At 47.2% G+C, this 22,891-nt stretch overlaps 1 protein-coding gene across 1 annotated transcript; it reads right to left on the reverse strand.

Annotated features, from left to right (window-relative positions):
• Positions 1 to 747: 747 nt before the first annotated feature.
• On the reverse strand, positions 748 to 20,810 carry STRIP1 (striatin interacting protein 1). The gene is made up of 21 exons (XM_007949552.1): positions 20,631 to 20,810; positions 18,434 to 18,503; positions 17,628 to 17,702; positions 17,068 to 17,202; positions 16,847 to 16,967; positions 15,751 to 15,819; positions 13,967 to 14,073; positions 13,726 to 13,853; positions 12,012 to 12,194; positions 11,438 to 11,655; positions 9,444 to 9,509; positions 9,256 to 9,319; positions 7,513 to 7,584; positions 6,715 to 6,789; positions 6,389 to 6,486; positions 5,029 to 5,155; positions 4,753 to 4,853; positions 3,958 to 4,024; positions 3,115 to 3,219; positions 2,267 to 2,471; positions 748 to 995 (listed from the first exon to the last, which is right to left on the reverse strand). Exons 1-21 carry the CDS (start codon positions 20,808 to 20,810, stop codon positions 748 to 750), a joined length of 2,514 nt encoding a protein of 837 aa, XP_007947743.1.
• Positions 20,811 to 22,891: the final 2,081 nt, after the last annotated feature.

Consider the following 22,891-nt stretch of genomic DNA (forward strand, 5'->3'; position numbering starts at 1 on the left):
ATGGACTTGTTTCAAGTAGAGGTTGGTTCAACTGTTTCAAAGTGAGGACAAATTTATACATTAAAAGGCAAGTATGAGTTGTCCCTAAGTCAGACATCTATAACCCAAGGGCTGCCTGTATATAAATATTTACAGGCCCTTAGCAAACCTAAAGGAAAAAAATGGCACCTCTGGTTAAGGGGAAGCATCTCTTTCTACCCCAACTCTGTCCAAGACCGAAGTGCCGAGGCAGCTGTGGAGGCCTCTGCAATTGCTTCTGGATGCAACTTAGCAGGAGGCTGGAATGAAATCAGAACCGCCCCCTCCCACCAGAGCAAAACCCAGATGCTCATTTTCTGGCCCTGACCTTAAACCCCCTCTTCCTTGACAAGCTAACATGCCAAGGATCTCTGTCTCCAGAGGAGTCTGCTTGTGATCCCTAAAATTTGATGCAGGGAGAACCCAAGTTTCTCCTGGTTTTTCCCAGCCTCAGGCTGACTGAGAAATGAGATGCAACCAACCATGTCCAAGAGAGGAGGGTGAGTGAAGGAAGAGCGACTCCAAGCAGAGAGATGACTGCTCCTGAGCGGGACACTGATGAGGCCAAACCTGGACTCATCCACCAGCCCAGTGCTGCCTCGCAGGGCAGAGTGGGGCTGTGCTGCCACCTGGAGGAGGACGGGAGCACTGCAGCAATGAACCAGGACCACCCCCTTGAGTAGCTTGAGATCACCCCTTCTTCCCTTCTCAGTCCCCTGCCCAGAAGCCTCACTGCAGCAGCTCTTCCCAGGAAATGGGCTTGGAGAAGACCTCCCTTTCTAGCCAGAGGTCGTAGTTCATCTGGAAGTCCTCAGGGAGATCTACCCGCTGGCCTAAGACACTCTGTAGGCAGTTGTCCACTGGCAGAAAGTCAGGGTTGCTGTGGGCCCGGTCATAGCGTCGAGCATTGAAGCGTTCGATGTTGGCCCGGAGAGCACATTCCTCTGCTTGAAAGTCCCAAGGCCGGGCATCGAGATCTGGGACAAAGCAGTAAGACATGGGTAAGAGCCAGGCCCTGGTGGCAGCTCCCTCTGAGTTCATGATAGGCGTTCAGGAGACAGGTCGGCCAGGGTTTGGAACACAGTCAGCCGAGACCAGAACTCCTCCAAGCCCCACACTTTGTTGGCAGATTATAGGGAAGAGTCCAAAGGAAGACTGACAAGACTGTTTCCCAGATACAAAGGAGAGTCAGGTAAAAGGAGAAGAGTTAGATCTACTGAGAAAGAGGCTTCTAAAGCTGGGTTTATGTGGATAAATGACCCAGAGAGGGAGAGCCACAAGTACAGTGTGCTTTTTGAAAGGTTCAATCCTCCCTGGCTCTCTGGGATCACAGGCAGAAACCTGGAGAGTTCTTCATTGGCTAACTCTCTCTCATTCCCTGACCAGGGGCTGTGTGCCACCTGGCTGTAGAGGACACAAAGATGAATCTGTCCTGGCCTACAGAGACTCACAGGGCATCAGAAGTGTAGACACAGTCAATGGCCCATGGTGCTCTATGCCAGGAAGTGTAACAACAACAGCATAGCAAAATGCTCAGGGAACAGAGGGCAGAGGAAACACCACCACCAGTGCAGGACACAACATACCAAATACAGAAAAGCTGGGGCAGGGGTAATGTTGCCACAGAAGGTTGGTTGTCCAGATGGGAAACACATGGCAAATGGTCAGGGATAGAGTGCCCCCATGTGCCTGGAACCCTATGTACAATACAGGCTGGGCTAAGGGCAGGTAATGCGACTGGTCAGAGTACAAGGGGAAATGGGTGGGTCTCAGATGCTGCATTTAAGAGTTTGGCTCTAATTCTAAGGGAGAGAAAAAGCAAATGAAGGATTTTACTCAGGGAGCTATTACCATAGGGTATGCATTTTGAAAAGATCACCAAGGCAAAGCTGGAGGCACTGATGGAGGGGAAGAAACAGGACTGCAAGGAAGCCAACCAGGAGTAGAAAGAGTTGCCAGTCAGAACTAAGGCAGTTGCAGCGGGGATGGAAAAAGGGGACAGAGTCTTATGACAATTTCTAAAAGAGGAATGACTGAGAGGAGGGACAGTGAAGAATGAGAGATGACCACAGGGACCAAACCTGGGTACTTCTCAAAGTCCTTCATAGAACTCTCACTCTGAGGCTACATAAGCAGTGGGCTCTCACCTGTTCCTCAATGGGCAGAGACACCTTAATGTAACCAAACAGGGAGTGACGGTCCCCTGTCCCCTACACACTCCCCACCCTGCTCTGTACCACAGCCTCACCATTGCCGTATGCCCAGTCGTCATTCAGCCGATGCCGCACCTTCTGGTAGATGGCTGACATTGTCTTCATGTTGCTCTTCCGCCACTGCCGCCCCAGGTATTTGGTCTGCACCTTGAGCAGCTTCAGCACATAGAGCTGCATCATGGCTTGTTTCACCTTTAGGGCTCGCTTCAAGATGGGGGCTGACTTGAACACCACCAGCATCTGTGAAGGGGCACGAGAGAGCAGCTCATGTTGAGGGCAGAAATAAACACGTGTACCACCACACTGCTGCTCAGTCGTCTTCTGCATTATGGGCAAGGTGACCAACTGTCCCAGTGTTCCCCAGACTGAGGGGTTTCCTGGGACATGGAACTTTCGGTGCTAAAATCAGGAAAGTCACAGGCAAATTGGGATGGCTGGTTGTCCTAAGGATGGGTCTTTTTGGACCTGAAGAAAGCTATGAATTCCTTCGCCAGAAACATTCCCATGTGTATATGCATAATTTCAGAGGGTTCATGGGCCTCTCCACCCCAAGGCATCCACAAACCCAGGTTAAGAGACTCCCAGCGGCCTATTTATGTTGCCAATTGGGATTAAGAGGATATAGAAAAATCTCTGCTATAAATGTGGATCTGTTTCAGTGCATGTCTGAGCTTCACCCAGCCTGCGGTTCTGCTCACCAAGCAATCTGCCCTTAGAAAGCAAGAATGCGGTTACAGGAAACAGTGAGAAGGATAAAGCTGCAGCAGCAAGCCCCACCTGCAGGACTCCCTACTCACAACATGAAGGGGTAGAGTGAAGGTACAGGGGTGTGGCTCTCTTCTCTGAGCTCCAAGTTTCCTGCCAGTTGAATGCACTGACTCACCATTGTCCTTGAATGCTTCCATTTGGTCAGCTTGTTCAAGATTCGAAGCAGATTGATACAAGAAAAGAGGTTCCTCCAGCAAAACTGGTTATTGTCACCTGCTTCCTGTGGGGTAAACCCAGGAAAAAGCACAACCCTCATCAAAAAACCAAACCAAGTACCATCAAGTCAATTCCAACTCATAGTGACCCCTTTGGGTTTCCACGGTAGTAAATCTTTACAGAAGTGGATTGCCCAGTCTTCCTTCTGCGGAGGGACTGGTGGGTTTGAACCACCAACTTTCCAGTGAGCAGTCAAGTGCCTTAGGCACTGCACCACCAGAGCTCCTTCACAACCCTCATAGCAGTTCCTAAAAGGCCTTCATATATATGATCCCAGAAAAGCTGGGTCCACATGCCTCAACCTGGAGAGGGTTTGGGTGGCAGGGGTAGGGGTGGGGAAAACCCAACCCCCTACATGTGCCCAGAGTTGGGGGCACTCTACCCCAGAAGTTGGCATAGAGGAGGGGACTCCCTAGAATTTCCCTGTAGGAAACCTAGACCAGGGGTTATTGCCTTAGTTCTTCATTGCTGGAGATGTGAAGCAACTCAACTGGGTGAATTCTGAGTCAGCAGCTCCTAAAGATCAAATTCTGACTAATCCCTGTATCCAAATCTTTCAGGTCTGCTAGACATGCTGCCCCCCACCCCCACCCCAATCTATGCAACTGCTATTCTTTAAAAAGCAAGCACTGCATACTGCACAGAGCCCACCTGTGGAGCACACCTCTACCCTGTATTGGGGGAGGCAGGACCTGTTGACCCTCATGCCAAAAGGACAGCTGGTGAGAGCCCAGCCACTCACCAGACTCTCTGCAGTCAGCTCTGGCAGCTCATATACCACACAGTGAGGATAATCCAGGACAGAAATGCTGCGGGGGCAAGAGAACCCGGTGCCGCCATGAGCACAGCCCTGGGTCTGCTGGAACAGCCCTGGGTCTGACCAGGTTGGCTCCTGGCTCTCCTCCTTCACTTGCTGGAGCAGAAGCAAGAATCTACCTTGTCTGCATCCCTTCCCCACTATATATAAGATGAGAAAATATTTGCCACAAGGGAACCATTGGGTCCCTCTGTGGCTAGAGGACAACTTGTAGTATGTGTGTGTGTATGTGGGTGTGTGTATCTGTCGGGGAATGGGGAGGCCGTGGGGCAGCCCTCTCCACAGCCATGAATCTGGGGTTGGGGTTAGTTCTAATTCAAGTTCTCACCCAGGCAGTGGCTGGCTGACACCCCACCAGGTAGTACACTGCACTGATGAGCAGGGGAAGGGCTAAGGGTCAGCCCACAGGGCATTACAGTGCACATTGCTGAGCTTCTTAGAGCGAGCAGGCTTAGCAGATCACAACTAAAAAACATGCAGAAGGGACAGTGAGGGCAGTACTGGAGCCCAGGAGCAGAACCTTCCTGCCCAGGCCAACTGGGTCACCTGTCACCGGATTAGTCAGCCTCACACAGGGACCCTGTCTCATTCATCTTTGAGTCTTGATGTCTAGTGGAGTGTTGGCTTATAGGTGCTGGATGGACTCAGTGGGTGAGGCAAGCTGGAAGCTCTGTCATTTGGCCGCACTCACACACTTCCTGATCCCTGGTACCTTGTTACCTGTTCTTGGCGGTGATGTAGGACATGATGTTTTGATTGAAGAACTTAAGGATTAAAGGGATGCAGTTGGCAAAAACCAGATGCTGGGCCATGTATTCAAACTGAAAAAAACAAGAGGAAAAATAACTGTGCTCCTTGGGACTTTATCCTTCTTCTTCCAGTGATAAAGGGCCTGGTTGGAGGACTGTGTCTTAGAACATTCATGCACAGCTCAGAGAGGGTTTGAAGGCCAAGGCCCGTTTCTCCAGGATGGAGGAGGAGTGCTGCATACAGTACCTGGTAGATGTGGTTCAACTTAAAGTGCTTGAGCAGCAGCAGCAGGACAGCAGAAATGGCCTTAACAATGACCTCTTTGTGGCGGTTCACATCCACCCCCAGCTTCATGCTCTGTAACACTGTGGTACTGGAAACACAATTACTGGGGTGAGCCGCTAGCATGTTAGGCTCACACGGAGATGAATCACCAAAAATTCCCTAGCCAAAGGCTCCTGCCTCGCCACCCATTCCATGGACATCTCAGAGGTCAAGAGCCAGGCCTCATCCTCCCTAAAGCAATTTAGCAGAACACAATCTATTTCTTCCCTATAATGCCCCAAGATATCTCCTATTTTCCTCCAAAAATGAACTCCTTCTTTTCAAGATCTCTCCTAAGCTTCTGTCACCATATGCACCATATGAACTGATGTTCCCCAGCGTATGTTCTGTACATTAAGATGTTTCATGTTAAGGAAAAAAAAGCTTTATGATCAGATAAACTTTAGGAAGCAGAGTTAAATAAAGTTAAACAAGTATTTTACTTCAGGATTTCTCACTCTAAGTCTGTAGTTAAATATTTGACTCTGGCATGCTTTTAATAAGGAACCACCTGATGGCCTAGTGTACTATGAAGTTCCCTTTGGCATTAGCTAAGCCTGGTCTCTTCCCTCCCTGGGCTCTCACTGCCAGACTCAAGGCCCAGCCCAAGGGCAGCACAGAGTCTGCTCACTGGCAGACTCCACCAGGGAGGTTGGCTGTGAGTTGGCTGCTATCGGCAGGTAGGCAGGAGATCAGGGCAAGCCCTGGATCCTTCTCAAAGGAGAACATGATCTCAGTATATACTCTCACATCAAAGAGATGAGGTCAGTGCCCCAGGAATGAAGAACCCCTGAGGGTTTCACTCGATCACCCTGAGACATTTACAAGTATTCTGGCTGCTAGTTCACTGACAAGCAGGAAAGCAGCTACATTCAGCTCAGGTTCAGCTGTTGCCTGGCATGTTACCTAGATGCTAACCCTACAAGTCCTAATGTCCCAACCTCACAGTTTTACAGGGGGGCTTCAGGAAAGTGTCTAATGAGGCTACATTCAATTTACAGAAAAGGAAATGCCTTTCCCCAATTCACTCAGGAGTTTACTCAGTGGCAGAGACTACAGAATGTAGGCCAAATGGACTTAGCCATCTCCCCAACTAGTAAAATTTTTCAATCCAGTACACTTTCCTTTTTATGAGCCAGGAGTACCCTACACTTAACCTGCAGAGAAGTTAGACAAAAAAGAAAGAAAGAAACCAACCTAGCAAACAGTAGGACCAAAAAGAAAACATTTCCCATTTCCCTGCTGCCCCCTGACCTGCTCCATTCGTAGGAATGACACTCACGGCATCTCCTCAGGCAGGACATCTGCTAAGATGTTGATTGAGTCTGTTTTGGCCTTGGAGGTAGGAGCTGCAGCCAGCAGGATCTTTAGCAGGGCGATCTGTGGAAGAACAGACTAGTCAGATGCCATACAAGGAGCCCAGGACCAGAACTAAGCCTGAGATGTGATCCTACTACAGGTCTTCAGGTGGCAAAAGGAGGGGTCAAAGGGGTCATGTTCTTAAAGCCAAGATTGTAGGGAGGGTAATCCTACTGCAGGTACTGACTGATGCCCACCAAGAGGGCCCCAGACATAGAGCACCCCCAAGGATGAAGCAATAGCACTCACCATATACTGAGGCAGGCTGGGGAGCAAGCCTTGGTAGAGGGTTTCTGCAGGAACTTGCTCGACTTCCTCTTCTCCCTTTTAACACAATGTGCACAAATGCAAAACCCTAGCCCTGACTACAGTCTCCCGGACCAGCTTATTGGAAGGGTGGGGGAGATCCTGCAAGCAGTGATGTAAATAATGATACTGAAGATCACAGCAAACCCTGAGCACATACAATGTGTTAGGCATTTCACTTGTAACAACTAAGCATTCTAAGCATTTTATTTGTAGTAATTCAGTTATTACTAATACAATGCTATGAAAAAAGTATTATTATACCCATTTTACAGATAACCAGAAAAACCAAACTCACTGCCACTGAGTCGAATCGGACTCATAGCGACTGCTCCTTGGGTTTCCAGGGTGCTATCTCTACAGAAGTAGATTGTCCAACCTTCCTTCTGAGGAGTGGCTGGTGGGTTTGAACCGCCAGCCTTCTGGTTAGCAGTCAAATGCTTTAGGAACTTGAGCCACCAGAGCTCCCTATTTTACAGATAAGGAAACTAAAGCACAAAGAGATTCAATAACTTGCCTATGTCACTGCTCCACTAAATGGTGAAGCCAGAACTCAAAGGCAGGTGACCAGCTCAGAGTTCGTGCTCTTAAGCTCTGCACTACACGTGTGCCACTCCTTGCTGTGACAGCTAGACTGGGAGCTTCCTGAGGGCAAGGTCTGGGGCGGTTATATGACCTGGGCCCAGCACAGGGCCTGGGAACAGCTGGGGATCCTGTGGGCTACAAAAGACATCCACTCACCCCAGAGAGAGGAGATCGAAGGTACTCCTCCTCCATCTGTGCCTGGACCTCTGCAATCGACGTATACTTGTGCTGGGGAGAGAGCAGGGAATGCAGGCGTTGGAAAGTACCCCTCCTTCTCTGGCCAAACGCCCTACATCCTGGCAAAGACTACAGACACTGTTCTTCACAGTCTTCTGAAAGAGAGCTAAGCTGCTACAGAGATCCCTAACCAGACATGTGAGAACTTTCAGTTCACTCCCTCTTATGACCAATGTGAAAAGTCCACAGCAGATTAGAAAAAGCAAATTAAAGGAGGGAAAGCAGATTTCAGATAGACAGAGGGAGAGGAGAACTGCTACTAAAAGTGGAATCAAGAATTCAAAGAGCCTAGGTTAATTGGGACACTTAGTACTATAAAATTTAAAAATATTATTTTAAAAACATATAAAGATTTATACTTTGGATATGTGTTGTTAAGAGTTACACCTATTCTCCACTTATGATATTTCTTTCAACACAGAGAGACATGCAGTTTGCCAAACACTCCTGGTTTCTCGTTGTCCCTTCTCACACTCACTCCTCCCCTCTCTGACTGGTGAGTAAGGGAGGAATGGCCCAGCTGGTTTCCTTTTTCCTGTTAGAATCTGCCTGCTGAGAACCTGTGCACTTTTCTGCTTCTGCTTCAGATCCTCTGCTCCTTGATCGGGCTTAGCAAGTGTACAGGGTCTGGGTAGGTGAGCCCACCTAATTCTGGACATTCAGTATCATGACAGCTATTGCTGCTATGTTCCTGAGTCTCATTCTCTGATAGCTCCATCAGCAGTAAAGCTGGCATTTTCATCTCTATTTGCACACTCCTCTAACTCAATCACTGTGTTAGGACGTGGACAAGGAAGGAAACCAAAAACTAAAACTAAACCCACTGCTATCAGGTTGATTCCAACTCACAGTGACCCTATAAGACAAAGAATTGTCCCACAGGTTTTGTTAAAGCTGTAAATCTTCATGGAAGCAGACTGCCTCATCTTTCTCCGGCACAGCAGCTGGTGGGTTCAAACTACTGACCTTTTGGTTAGTAGCCTAATGCTTTAACCACTGCACCACCAGAGCTCCTAAGGAAGGAAAACCAAACCAAACCCACTGCCATCAAGTTGATTCTGACTCATAATGATCCCCAAAGGGTTTCCAAGGCTGTGACTCTTCATGGAAATAATTTGCCTCATCTTCTTCCCACTGAGCAGCTGGTGGGTTTGAAGTGCTGACCTTCTGGTTAGCAGCCAAATATCTTACCCACTATGCCACCAGACACAGGATAAGGAAAGAAAAGGGAAGGCTATTTACTGGATTCCTTAGTACTCCAACAACTGTCAGGTAATATAATCTTTAATGAATCCCTAGTCAGTCACAACTCAAAGTTCAGCTTAACCAAGTAAAACTGATGAGAGACTGTTTAAAGACTATGGTGGTGTAGTGCCTAAGGCACCTGACTGCTAACCAGAAGGCTGGAGGTTCAAACCCACCAGCTATTCCTCAGAAGGAAGCTTTGGCAATCTACTTCCATGGTGATACTGCCTCAGAAACCCAAGGAGGGGTTGCTATGAGTCGGGTCTGACTCCACGGCGCATAACAACAACAACAAACCCATTCCTCCAGCCCAAGCTCTTTCAGGCAGACTCCCAATTCAGGCTTCTCCCAATGGGCTGGTCTCACTTCCCTCACTTGGGACCAAACTAGGCCAAAAGTTCATCCAAAGCCACTTACCTGTTTCAGTGTCTTGATGCTTTCGTGGATTGGTCTGGGCAGCCCCACCACTGTGTTTGTGTCACTGGAGAATAAAGGAGGCCCTGTATTCAGACTAGATATCAATTCGCCTGGGTCCCCAAACACCAAAGGCCAGCAAAGCGAGCTTCCTGCCACCATTCTTTAAGAGGAACTTGAACCACACTCACCTGCCCAGGGTGTAACCTATAAATTTGCTACGGCTAGACTCGAGGAACATCTCAATGTCTTTTTCTCTGCCCAAGAAAGAAGACAGAAAAGATTTTATTAAACATGACTTGAAGGTGGCAGGGTTAAGAGAAGTAAAACTTCCAGAAATTATGATGCCAGGATTTTGAAGAAAAAGTTTTCCCCCAATTGTTTTTATGGGGGGGGGGGGGATATCAAAATAGAAAAAACTGAAACCTTCACTACTATAATGTTCTTTTAATTTTCTTGGGTTGATAACCTGAAGACATATTATGTTTAACCAGTTCATTCAAAAATTTAAACTGATACATCAAATTTAGAAACACACTTTACGTAGAATTTCTTAAAGGTTTAAAATTTTTGTAACAATTGGATGTATTAATGGGTCACATTATCCTGTTTGAAGCAATAAGATGTATCTGTGTTTTCTGATGACCTGCTTTGCATCCTCTTCACAGACCGCTGAAAACTGAGGCTTTACCTGGATCAAGAAAGTGACTTCTATTTCCTTTCACATTTCATCTGTTCCTTAAGATAGGGTGATTTCAAACAGATACTTTTCATATAGGTCAAGATCTCTTTCGATTCAGTTACTTACCCACATTGATTTCAAATATCTTAATCTCTGTTCTAAAGAAACCCTTGCTTAAAATCTACCATTTTTCAGTTAATAACCATATATATCCTGAGGGAGAATGGTTCCTCTTAAATATCCTTGATTTTATTTTTTGCTAATCCCCTTCACAGGAGCTCTGGTAACATAGTGCCTAAGGCACTTGACTGCTAACCAGAAGGCTGGCGGTTCAAACCCACCAGCCACTCTTCGAAAGGAAGGTTGGGCAATCCTACTTCCGTAGTGATACTGCCTCAGAAACCCAAGGAGGGGTCGCTATGAGTCGGGGCCGACTCAACGGCAAATAACAACAACAACAACAACAATCCCCTTCACTAGCAACATGTCTAACTAAGCTACTTTCAGTAACTGACTTAAGAAGGGCCCTATTCATAACACACTACACAAAACATTGTTCCACCTCTACATTGGTGAATAGTAACCGGGATCTTAAAAGCTTGCAAGCAGCCATCTAGATGGAATGATGGGTCTCTCCTCATCCAGAGCAAAGAAGAATGAAGAAAACCAAAGATTCATGGAAACAATTAGTCCTAGTGACTGGTACACCATGTGATCTGCAGCCTATATGACTATGAACCAGAATAACTAAATGGTGCCCAGCTACCCCTGTCAACCACTCAGAGGAGGATCTATGTAGGAGATCCTGGGTAGATATGGAGAACAATGTGGAACAAAACTCAAAATCATTTGGAAAAGAAAAAGGAGTCAGGGGACCAGTTCTGCCGGTCTGATAGAGCCTGGTAGAACCACTGAGACTATGGTCCCTAGCTGCCCTTCAGGTCTGGAATTGAACTCACACCTGTGGCTTCCAGCCAAACAAAAGACAGGCATACCTAGGAGTTGAACATTTACCTGAGGTAGATATACTACTCCTTGGAGAGAACAATCATGGGAGAAAGAAGGGCTGTTTATGCACAGGGAGACAGCTCAGGGGGCAGGAGTGAGTGGAGGGATGGACACAGGGAAGAGGTAACTATAGGGAGGAAATGGGAGGGGAGCTGTTACATTGGGGTAAATTGTAGTCAATGTCATAAGACAAAGTGTATGTGACTGCTGTATGGAATGTGAATTTACTCTGTAAACTTTCACCCAAATCACAGTATAACTAACTAACTAACTAAATAAACAAAATATCAATAACAACAAAAAAAAGAAGGGCCCTAATGCAAAAGGTTAGCCACTGTGACCCCTGGGGCAGCACAGGGTGCTTTAAGAGCTGCATGCTAGAGCCAAGGTCAGCCTGGTTCCACAGAGCACCTCAAGTGCTCCAGGCCATGCCAGGCCTGGAGGTGTGAGGGCTTACTTCAGGAACAAAGAGTACTCCAGAGGACTGAGACTCACCTGACCTTGGGAGCCCATGGGAGTCCCTTGGGGCAGGTAAGTCGGTCGGTCTGGGGGTGCTGTAGTGGTGGAGGCATCACTTCATCCCGCTCAAGGGGGAACGTCTCCCCCTCCAGGCTGTTGTCATCATCGTTCTCCTCTTCCTCTTCTCGAGAATCATCAGCCTTGTATGGATCCCGCTCATTGAAGGCATCCAAGTTGTCCTGCTTTATCAAAGCCTGAAAACAGAGGGAAGGCAGATCCAATAGCAAGAGCCAACTGAGGAAATAGGAAAGGGAAATGAGGTTAGAGTAGATTTAATACCAAAAAGTAGACAGCTAAGGGCTGTAGAAGACCAGAGGAGGAGTCAAGGTGGGATCAAATTACAAATCACTTCTTGTTCCAGTCCCTCAAAAGTTGTAAGTATCCACTATAAAGTGGACCCTGGCTGGGGACCAGCGTCCCTGCCCTAGAGGCATTCATTCCGACTAGCTGATCAGAGAGGATTTCCCAAAATCCCACTCCTCCAGGGACCACCTTGCTGCATCTGTGCACCTTGATAACTCTCAGGAGTCACAGGGACCTGTCACCATACCTTGTGCTCCCGGCGGCCCCGTTTCTGCTGCTGCTCAATCAGGTCCGAGGCAGACGCTGGAGGCGAGGCAGCCCTCATATTGCGGATCACTTTGATGCTGTCCTCAGGCAGTGGGGGGAGGCCCAGGAGAGAGCGCTTCTCAGCCTTCATGCTCTGCAGCTCCTCAAAGCCACCCAGAGTGCACTGCATCACAGGCAGGGGCACAGAGCCAGGGTGAGTGTGCCCACAACATATCTGGCTCCCTGGCCACCATGTCAGGCACATGATACCACGACCTATCTCTTTTCAGAGATCAACACACTCTCTGATCAGGGGACTAAAGCCACCCCAAAGAATAATTCAGTGACATCCACAAGGGAGAACAGAAAAAAGAACATGGAAGGAGTTGAAACAGATTGACCTAACCCAGTGCACAGATACATTTAATTCTGTATGTATGACAGACTCTTCAATTGAAAAAAAAAAGACATACTAAAGAGCCTAAATCTTCAAGTTCCTAGAGAAGTCCACGAGACTCGTATGTTTCAAGTTATATATGCCAGCCTTTCAAAGTCAAATTGGAAATGTACTGTTGCATTCTCAAATTTTAGAAAAGAAAGTTTCATCCAAACATCTCCTTAGAAGATGCACTGCATAGTAATTTTAGCACTGTTCAAATACTGCACAGTAATTTTAGGCTGGTTGGTTTCAATTTTTCTGAATGATTCTGCTTTCCTTTCTGCCTTTAGTAAGGCTTTGTGAGGAACCAAGAGGATATATTGTTGTTGTTGTTATGTGCCGTGGAATCGGCCCCAACTCATAGCGACCCCTCCTTGGATTGCCGAGGCAGTATCACTATGGAAGTAGATTGCCCAACCTTCCTTCTGAGGAGTGGCTGGTGGGTTTGAACCGCCAGCCTTCTGGTTAGCAGTCAAGTGCCTTAGGCACTACGCTACCAGAGATCCTAACAGGATATATGGCCAAGATAAATTATGTAAATGAGACTTTTAAGAGGCCACTAAATTTGCTGAGCCCCTGGCTCCACAGAGCTGGCCCATTCTGACAGGAGAGGGGAGGTTGAGCCCTTCTTAGGCCACTCCTCCTGGTAAGAAGGACTCCTGGCTTGGCCTGGATCTGACTGCTGACAATGGCCTCAAGTCAAGCACACCGCTAGCCCATTCCCCTGGCACCCACTACTTCTCTAGCTAGGCAGAGAGTCAGGTTTCCTGCCATCCCCTGAGGAAAATGAAGGCTAGCTCAGGGCTCACTTTTGCTTCCTTCATCTGACTAAGAGGCCCAATTACACCAGCTCTAATTTCAACCAATTTCTCCTCAAATCACTTTATAAACTCCAGGTTCAGGAGCCACTTCCTGAGAGGCAGCCCTGTCTGGGAAGAAGAGGTTCTGTGACTAGAAAAAACAGCTACGAGGATTCAGGGAGCTGACAAACTATTCTGACTCAAAGACCAAGTTCTCTTTGGCTTCAGTGGCACTTCTTTTGTTATCTCCTTTCAGGACATTTCTTTTCTAAATTTTGTTTTCTTTGTAACCAAAGTGATAAAAAGGTGCCCTAGCCACTGAACTTCTGCTAAGAATGATGAAAAACATAATTAGTATAACTAAACTATACACGTAAAGAGTGCTGCAATGGGAAATGTTTTGTTACATACGTTTTTACCACCATTTTTAAAAAAGGGCCCTTAACACCTGAGTCTTCTTCCAAGGAGGTACTCACCAATACTGTCTTCCAGAGCAGCAAGAGGACTTTCTTCATGGGGAAGTGAGGGGCATGGCCACTGCAAAATTTTGTGACCATTCCAAACAGCATGATGGCAAATGGCTCGTTGTTATACAGCGGGGAACCTGGAGGTATTATAAAGGCATGAGGACACAAGCAGGAACGGGCCACTCCCCAAACCCTGAGCCTGTGGCTGCCCTCTCAGGCAGGGGTTCTAAGCAGGATCCCGGGGTCCTACCCAGCTCAGCCCTGAAGGTCTGCCGCATCGTCCTCCACTCAGCCTTATCACCCTCATACTCCTGGTGAACGGTCTCCACAGTCAGGTACATGATGTTGAGCAGGACCCTGAGGACAAGAGCTAGCTCATAGTGGGACAGGACAGGGGATCAGAGTGCACCCCAGTTCCTCACATCCCAGCTGACATAAGCCTGTACACAAAGGCTGGCTGGTGGAGGCTGGGGGAGGCTGTAATATAAGAGAAAACCTAGAAAAGGAAGACCAAAATTCAGGAGTCTCACAGATCAAAGGAATGTTTAAGCCTTTCCCCCTCTGTGCTTCCTTCTGTTTCACGTTACTATGGCTGGGACCAGATCTTATTCTGTTTTGTATCTCCAGTGTCCAGCAAGGTGCTGACATAAAGGAGGGACTTAACTAATGGCTGCTGAGTGAACATGAGTAAGACTGCCCAGAAGCACTCACTGACCTAAGTTCCCTGGGATGAAAAATCACAGAGGTGGGAATGAGTGGTGGAAATGGGTGTCAGGCTGGGGGGGAAAAAATGCAGACAACACTTAAAGTATGAACAGTGAAAGAGGAAAGGGATAGAGTTTATCATGATAGAGTGGAAATCAGAGAGGAGTGACACCCAGGGATCCTAACTACAGTGGGAAGCACCACAAACCCAGGGTCTGAAAAGATTCTGTGGTAGTTAAGTTTGTGTCATTTTGGCCGGGCCTGGTTGAGAGGCTGGGCAGCTGGATGTAGTATTCCCCATGATGAGACTGGTAATCAGCTTCATGGTGGAATCTACTGTGAGCAGCTGAGTAGCTGCCTTAGAGATGTGGTCTGGTTTCTGTACATAAGGAGAAGCCTTGGGGAACAGTCTTTAACTTATGGCATGCTTGAATCTTGCATGTAGCCATGTCACTGTTCAGTAGCCTGTCATGTTCTGCTGACCTTGGGACTTTGAATGGACTTGAATTAATGGCCTGCTGTGTGGTTTGGTAACATCGGGACTGTGCCTTGTTACTTGTCAACCTTGGGGTTGTCAGGTTCAGTAGCCAGCAGTGGAGTGAAGAAAAGCCTCCAGTTTCAATGGGCCGTGAACAGGAGGCAGAGCTGAAGCCCAAGGTTGAGGGACTTTCACCCAGCCTCTAGAGCCTGGCACTTTGAACTCAGACTTAAAGCCTCCAAACTGAGGCTTTAAGTGGCTCAGTTCTCAAAAGAGAATAAACTCTTCTCAAAAGAGAATAAACTCCTGTTTCTTCAAGCCATCCCATTTGTGGTATATTCTTGTCAGAGCGGTACTAGGTAACCAGAACAACTTCTAAATTTATAAAGGAGAGAGATTTTAGCCCTCACAAAAATGAGAAGATACTGTTGTTGTTTAACAGTGGCTATTACTTCCTACGTAGCCTCAAAATATTATATACCAGTTAGGACTGACCCAATGTTGATGGGGATGTTGTGGCAGAAGGTGGGAGTCCATGGAGCCACACTGTGTGCCTCCCAAATACATCATACAACCCAGTTCTCAGCAGCAGTGTGAGCAGGAGGTCCAAACTTCACTGGGGTTCTAGTAAGTGAGTTGATCCAGGATTTTTTTCCCTTGGGAGACTCAACGCAGTCTCACCTAGGTAGAGCCCTCAGCTGACATCACTCACCCTGAGCCCATCACAGCTGCAGATTAGTGTGTGCAGAAGAAATATACAGTGAGGAAACCCAAAACCACCTTCCACACCCTGCTCTGGTTCTCCAAACTGGCTTAAGCTCCCAAAGGCCCAGGCCTGCTGCTTGCCTCACCTCAGATCTGTGCTGTCAGCCAGGGAGATGGCAGGCTTCCTCACTGCACTGCTGCAGGCGGCACTGTTGCTGCAGGAAGGATTTGAGAGTCAGCAACTTGCCCCAGGAAGGAAGATAAGTGATTGACCTGACAAGTGTTGTCCAGTGGAGGAATAAAATACTGTAAAATGTGTATCCAAGGCTGCAGGGCACAGCATTTAAAAGCTCGGGTCCTGGATCAGACTGCCAAAATTTGAACCCTGGCTCTGACATTAACTAGCTGTGTGCCCTTGGGCAAAATACTTAATTTCTCTGGGTTTGTTTCCTCATTTACAAAATGGGGTTGATAATAATACACGTCATTAACATGGATTAGTACATGCAATGTTCTTAGAACAATGCCTGGGATATGGCAAGAACTTAGTGGGTATTCCAAGCTATTATTATTGCTGTTACCCTTAGATAAGCAGCAGCTGACCTGTTCAACAATTAACCAGTGGTAACACATGACTAGAGCGGGCTTTGGTTCACTCATGTGTCAGACATGGGGCTGACCTCATGCTGAGGGGAAAAATTTTAAAACAAATAGGAGCTCTGGTAGCATAGTGCCTAAGACACTTAACTGCAAACCACAAGGCTGGCGGTTCAAACCCACCAGCCACTCCTCGGAAGGAAGGTTGGGCAATCCTACTTCCGTAGTGATACTGCCTTGGAAACCCAAGGAGGAGTCGCTAAGAGTCGGGGCCGACTTGACGGCAAATAACAACAACAACAACAACAACAGTGAGTCTACAGGTTCAAACGAGATTTCAAAATGAAAGGACTCCTTTTGAGGGGCACCGTAGGCCTGGCAGGACCTGCACTGTCTGGTGTAAATTCTCTGGCATCACAGAGCTACAAGGACTATCCTCTGGAAGCCTCATTAGTCTTCAAGGTTTGGGTGAGCAACTTCCCCCACTATCTAACCCTGGTGGTTGTAACAATCTGGGACCAGACCCTCAGCCCTGTGCTGCCCATTTAACCCTCTCAAAGCTAGTTATTATTTCTACAAACTCTGTCCCCCTTCCCAGCCCTGTCTCCCCTCCTCCTACTCAAGCCCCTCAGATGTAGTACTCACTCTATTTCCATGTTCAGAAGCTCCACCAGAGCATTGAATGTGCCCACTTCCAGGAGTAGGAAGATGTTGTAGCGCATCCAGAACTGCACCTCCGCTTCTGAGCTGCACTCCCCAAAAGTGCCTGCAAGCACAGGGCACAGCTCACTGAGCCCCTCCCCCCATCAGACTGGGTAATGCCACTGGCAGAGGCGCCAGTGTCTCTGGGGTATTCCACTCAGTACCTTGAGCAACATAGAGAATTGCGCGGGCTACCTTGAGCCTCTTCTCTCTGGCAGTGACTTCCAAGCCATCTAGGAGCCTCATGGCATGGGTGCGGTGCTGGTTGGTGTCCAGCTCAGTCCATTTCTTGTCCATCACTGTAAGGCAAAAGATTAGTTACACCTACAGCCAGAAAAATCCTCACAATGGAGCAGACATGGTGTTAACCCACCAAATCTAAGACTGCCATGGAACCAGAAAACTCAGAAAGACAAGTTACTTCTTGTGTAAGGGATAACTTCACACTGCTGTCCTATGTATCTGAATTTGCAGACTGGAATGCTGATATTTTCGGTGCAATTTTATTCAGGTAGAGATTTTATTTTCTTATATTCATGTTCTAAAAAGCCAGTACCAGAGTACCCACAAGCCTACTCTAAATGCCACATCTGGCCTTGCATAATCATGGCTCAGCAGGTTTCTTAGGTCACTCCAGGGTGACTGAGGTCATTCAGATGACTAAGAGAAACTTGCAGCTCTCATATTGCAGTATGAAAGGAGTCAAGTGGGAAAACCATCTCACCATGGATCCGGAAGTCCTCCTCAAAACATTTTCTATTCATCAGGAACTCTGGCCCTTCTGTGTAGCTGTAAAGCTCTGTAAAGAACAGAGTCACATCACCATCAGCTCCACGTCCACATTCCACACCCAGGTCTCACACAGAACAGAGAAGATAAGGCATTTGCTTCTAGTCTCCACTCTACCCCTCAGTCACTGTGACTCCTGGACTATGCTAACTACCAACGGAGCCTTACTGCTCTGATGTGGCGATGGAGATGGCCAATTTGCTTTGCAAGGGATAACCAGAATTCCAGTTAAGCAGAAATCCGGGCATTTCCAGTCTGACGTGCATCCATCCCCCCATGCCATGCTAGAGGCTGACCATTATCCTGAACATGTGTCTCTCAAGTGGCCACTACCTCCTGTACGCAGCCTGTACTATGGAGGCTTGAGAAGCAGCTCAAGCTAGCCTCACACCACATGTGTTCCCCAGGAGCAGCAACAGGTAGGCACAGATGCAGCCACACTTGCTGGTATCCCTGTGACCCCTTGCTTGAGGAAAGACCACTATCAGGGGATAGTTTATGGAGAAAACACCACTAGCTGTCCCACGTTGGAACTGGACCCTAGAGACAAGTGAGCTGACTACAGGGATGATTCATAAAAAGTGCACAGTAACCCAAAGTCCTGTTTTATATATGTTATCAGGAGGGCTAACTAAAGAAAAATCTCTAAAACATATTCATGATTTTAATTCTCTAAAAGACCAACAAGAAAAAAAAATCTATTTCTCCCATTCCCAACCAATACAAAGTTACGTATATTACCAGAGAGCTCCGCAGCCCACTTGTCTGTGTCTGCATACTCAAACTCCAGATCTGGCGACTCGGAATAGCCCTGTTGAGAACAGAAGAGAGCTTTATTATGCAAAAGATCTGAGTGTTTTTAAAAGGAAAAAACATATGCTTCCAGACACAATGTTGTATTATAAGATATCATCAATTCCAATTTTTTGATGTTCTATCATAATATTTTGTCTCCTGGGCTAGCTTATAAAACCAGTCATGGAGTTGATTCTGACATGGAGACCCCATGTGTGTCAGAGCAGCATTGTGCTCCACAAGATTTTCAATGGCTGATTTTTTCACAAGTACATTGCCAGGCCTTTCTTCCAAGGCACCTCTGGATGGACTTGAACCTCCAACCTTTCAGTTAGTAGCCCAGTGCATTAACTACATGTATATCACCCAGTGAACCCTCTCAGGGCATCTTATACTTTTCCTTCAGAGAACTTTTTAAAAAATATTTTCAGAGCACTTTTTCAGTGTCATAACATTTGTTTAGTGTCCATCTCTCCAGGAGACTGCAAGTTCCTTGACAGCAGGAACTCTGTCCATTTTGTTCACCAATGATTTCACAATGCCCAGCACAGTACCTGGCATGATGAGTGAACAGGTTATGCTCAAATAATACCTGTCAGATGAATGAACACAAAGCTTCTCTGTATTTTGTACACTGAATAACCATTCCACAGGGTGCTAAGGTTCAGGAAGTCTCACTTCTGTCTGGCTATTGGGCTATCAAATGCTCAGGACAGAGTGGGTATTGAAGCCCTCAGCCTTCCTGTCTCTCTCACTCTAATTTCAGTGAGAATTGACAGATGGAAAAGGCAGCAGCCACACAGAATGGCTTCCTCCCACACATAGGGGAGAATGTACCAAGGGAATCTTTTTACTGCTGGGGATAGGTGATTACTAAAAATACATCATCTTGGGCGCCACATTTTTATAACCCTCCACGGTCAAAAGGTATCAAGCACTCACCATGGCTCCCCACCACCCCACCATTCAAGGGCTCCTGAAAGGTCAGTTTCTTAGCTTTTTCAAATAATCCACTTCAAGTTCCACTTCCTGGGACTTGCTAAATTTTGACATGTTCTACCAGAAGTTTGGGCTTGCCAACACAAAAAAACAAGTCAGAGAGGAAGGGATATCACAGGTCTAAAGATAGTATCATCACTCTTTGGTATGACCTGATAGTTTTTCTTGGACAATGATAAATTCTTGCTCATTAATAAAAGCCTGACTGCTGATCAGCCTGCTTGAAGTAATCTCAGGTGATGGTGACCTCATAGGTAAGTGCTCTGGAAACATGCTGATTAAAAAGTCCTAAAACGCTGCGAAGTGTGTATGTCTTCATTCATGAATTCTACAAAAGGAGGCAGTGGGAGGAATTGTTTAACTCTGGGTGAGGTGAACAGTTGACTAGCTCCAGAGTAGAGAACTAGCGTCTCTGGGACAGAAGAACAGCGCACTAGCAAGAGTTGGGAGGAGAGGAGCCCTAATGTATGTTTAAAATGTACATATCTGATCTTAACAGTTCAGTGTCAGATACACTGAGCACAGCAACCACCAAACACTGTCACATTATGGCCTGAACCTGCACTGGCTAAGGGAACGTTCCCCCCTCCCATTTTCGCAACCTCCGGGTGCGTAGTACTATTAGGGATAATACCTCCGTCCGGCTTCAAAGTGCTTTCTAAATACTGGCCAGTCCCATCCCTGCCCACACACGCCGTCCACACAGCGCTGCAGAACCACCAGGCCGGCGCCCGATATCAGCGACCAAGAAATTATTAGGGGTTGGTGGCGCAGCCGTCCCGGCCCCCTGGAGCGCACGGAGACCATTGACTCGGGACGAGGGTGGCTTCCCCAAAAAAGAGGTCCCCCAGGCTGCGGCCGCAGCCCAAGCCCAGAACAGCAAACAAGCGGTCACTCGGCTCCAGACAGTTTCTCCCGGGCGACGGGGCTCGGGGCTGAGACTTCGGCTTCACGCCCCCGGCCCTGAGGGGGTGCTAGCCTTGCTTCTTGCTCCTCTTTTGTAAAATGACAGCTTCCCAGCCGGGCCCGTCGACCGCTTCAGGAAGCCGGGCTCGGACCCTCGAACAGCCTGAAATCCAGGACCCCCGCCGCCGCCCGCCGGATGCCAGCCTCGCCACCCCCAACCCCGCCCCGAGCTCCTGACCTCCGAGTCTTTGCGCTGGTTGCGGTTGAATTCTCGGGGTTTACCCCCCGGCAAGAGGCCCCCGCCGGCCCGCGGTGCCCCAGGTGGAGGCTGCGCAGATGCGGGTGGAGGAGGTGGCGGCGGCTGGGGTTGCTTGTTGTTCAAGATCAGCGGGCTCGGACAGCCGGGTGCCGGCTCCATCTTGACTGCTCCACACCCCCAGCTCAGTTCTCGAACAGTAGCAACGATGCAACTCTCGCGTGATTTCCGTCAGGAACTGTCCCTGGTCGCCATATTAAGTGTGGCGGCAAATGCTAGAAGCCATTTTGGATGCCCAACACCATGCGTGGTTCCTTTTGCCTGAGATGTTCTTTTCCTTCTAGGTGTTTTTAGTTTCCACGTTTTCCTTGCAGTCCAAATTTAAGCATCATTTTTATCTGTGAGGCCTCCCTTAGATTCTTCGTCAGGTTGGTTGCCCCCTCCTTCACTCTAATTCGCTTTGCACATTTCTATTATATATATATCCTACGTCCGTAGTGATACTGCCTGGGAAACCCAAGGAGGGGTCGCAATGAGTCGGGGCCGACTCGATGGCACATAACAACAACAACAACATTATAGCCCTGTTCGAGTCTTTGGGGATACAGCAGTGAATAAGATGGACAAGGTCCCAGTCTTCCTGAAGAATACATTCACGTGGGGAAAGACACTACGCAAACAAATAAAACAATTACAATCGTGACAAGTGCTAATCAGTCATGCAACAAATATTTGATGACTACTTCCTGTACTCCAGGCTGTGGGATAAAATGGGGAACAAGTCAAATTTCTGCATGGGTACTTACATAGGTAGAGCCTAGTAGGAGAGACAGAAGCCCTGGTGGAGTAGTGTCTAAGGCATTTGACTGCTAACCAGAAGGTTGGTGGTTCAAAAAAGAAGGTTGGGCAATCTACTTCCCAGTCTGGGCAATCTACTTCCCTAGTGATACGGCCTCAGAAGAACCCAAGGAGGGGTCCCTGAGTCAGAATGGACTCAGTGGCAGTGAGGTTTTTTTGTTTGTTTGTTTTTACAGAAAAGACAGGCTTGGGGAAATAATTCTAATGAGTTTTGAAAGAGGTGAAGGACACATAATGTGGATGAACTTGGAGGACATTATGCTGAGTGAAATACGTCAATCACAGAAGGACGAATATTGTATTAGTTCACTATTGTAAAAAAGGAAAGGAAAGGTTTTTATGTGGAGGGAAACTTTCTTTGTACCAGAGGTGGGAGGGAAGGGAAGAGAACACTGCACACACACAAAAAAATGCATTGACCCATGGTCACTTTAGTTTTGTGTATTTTACTGTATATAAATTATATTTCAATAAAATGTATTTTTTAAAAAAGAAGTGAAAGAGCAAGACATATGAAGATCCATGAAGGTAAAACTGGCAGAAGGACCAATTAAGTGCAGGGGCCCTGAGATCATTGAGGCTGGAACTGAGTGAACCAGGGAAAAATGGAAGGAAATGAAAAATAAAAGGAAGGAGATGAGGGTCAGATAATGCAGAACCTTGAAAGTCATGGAAAGGAATTTGAATTTTATTCTGAGTGAAATGGAAAACCATCAGAAGGTGTTAACCAGGGAGATGTCATGACCTGATGTCTAAAAATCACTCTGGCTGCTCTTGTATAAGGGATTGGAGGATTGCAAGAGTAGATAAGGATAGACAGGTTGGGAGACTATTTTGATGAAGATAATGGTGGCTTGGCCTAAGGCTAATATGATATTTCTATATTTTGTAGGTAAAGTTGACAAGATTTGGTGAAAAACTGGAATTTGGAGGAAAAAGTATAGAAAAGAATAAAGGATGAATCTTAGATTTTTGGTTTGAGTAACTGGGTGGATGGTTGTATCAGTTATTAAAATAGGGTAGCCCTTTTGGCAATGATATATTTGACAAAGGGCTTGTCTTTAAAGTTTATAGAAAACCCCAACACCTCAACATTAAAAAGACAAACAATCCAATTAAAAAATGGACAGCAGCCATGAACAGACACTTCACCAAAGAACATATTCAGGCAGCCAACAAACATGAAGAAATGTTTGCAATCATTAGCCATTAACCAAAACAAACCAAACTCACTTCCATGGAGTCATTTCTGACCCACAGCAACCCCTCCTTGGGTTTCTGAGATGGTATCACTATGGAAGTAGATTGCCCAGTCTTCCTTCTGAAGAGTGGCTGGTGGGTTTGAACTGCCAGCCTTCTGGTTAGCAGTCAAATACCTTAGGCAC

This window comes from Orycteropus afer, unplaced genomic scaffold (genome assembly GCF_000298275.1).
Source record: "Orycteropus afer afer isolate SDZICR_OR568_19922 unplaced genomic scaffold, OryAfe1.0 scaffold00010, whole genome shotgun sequence".
In the NCBI taxonomy this organism is placed as follows: Eukaryota; Metazoa; Chordata; class Mammalia; order Tubulidentata; family Orycteropodidae; genus Orycteropus; species Orycteropus afer.

Coding starts and splice junctions, on each gene's coding strand:
- STRIP1 (XM_007949552.1), bottom strand. CDS start 20,810: ATGGAGCCGGCACCCGGCTGTCCGAGCCCGCTGATCTTGAACAACAAG. Junction 6,790..7,512: donor TTCGATCTCCTCTCTCTGGG/GTGAGTGGATGT, acceptor TTGTGTTAAAAG/GGAGAAGAGGAAGTCGAGCA. Junction 996..2,266: donor CGACTGGGCATACGGCAATG/GTGAGGCTGTGG, acceptor GCTTTGTCCCAG/ATCTCGATGCCCGGCCTTGG.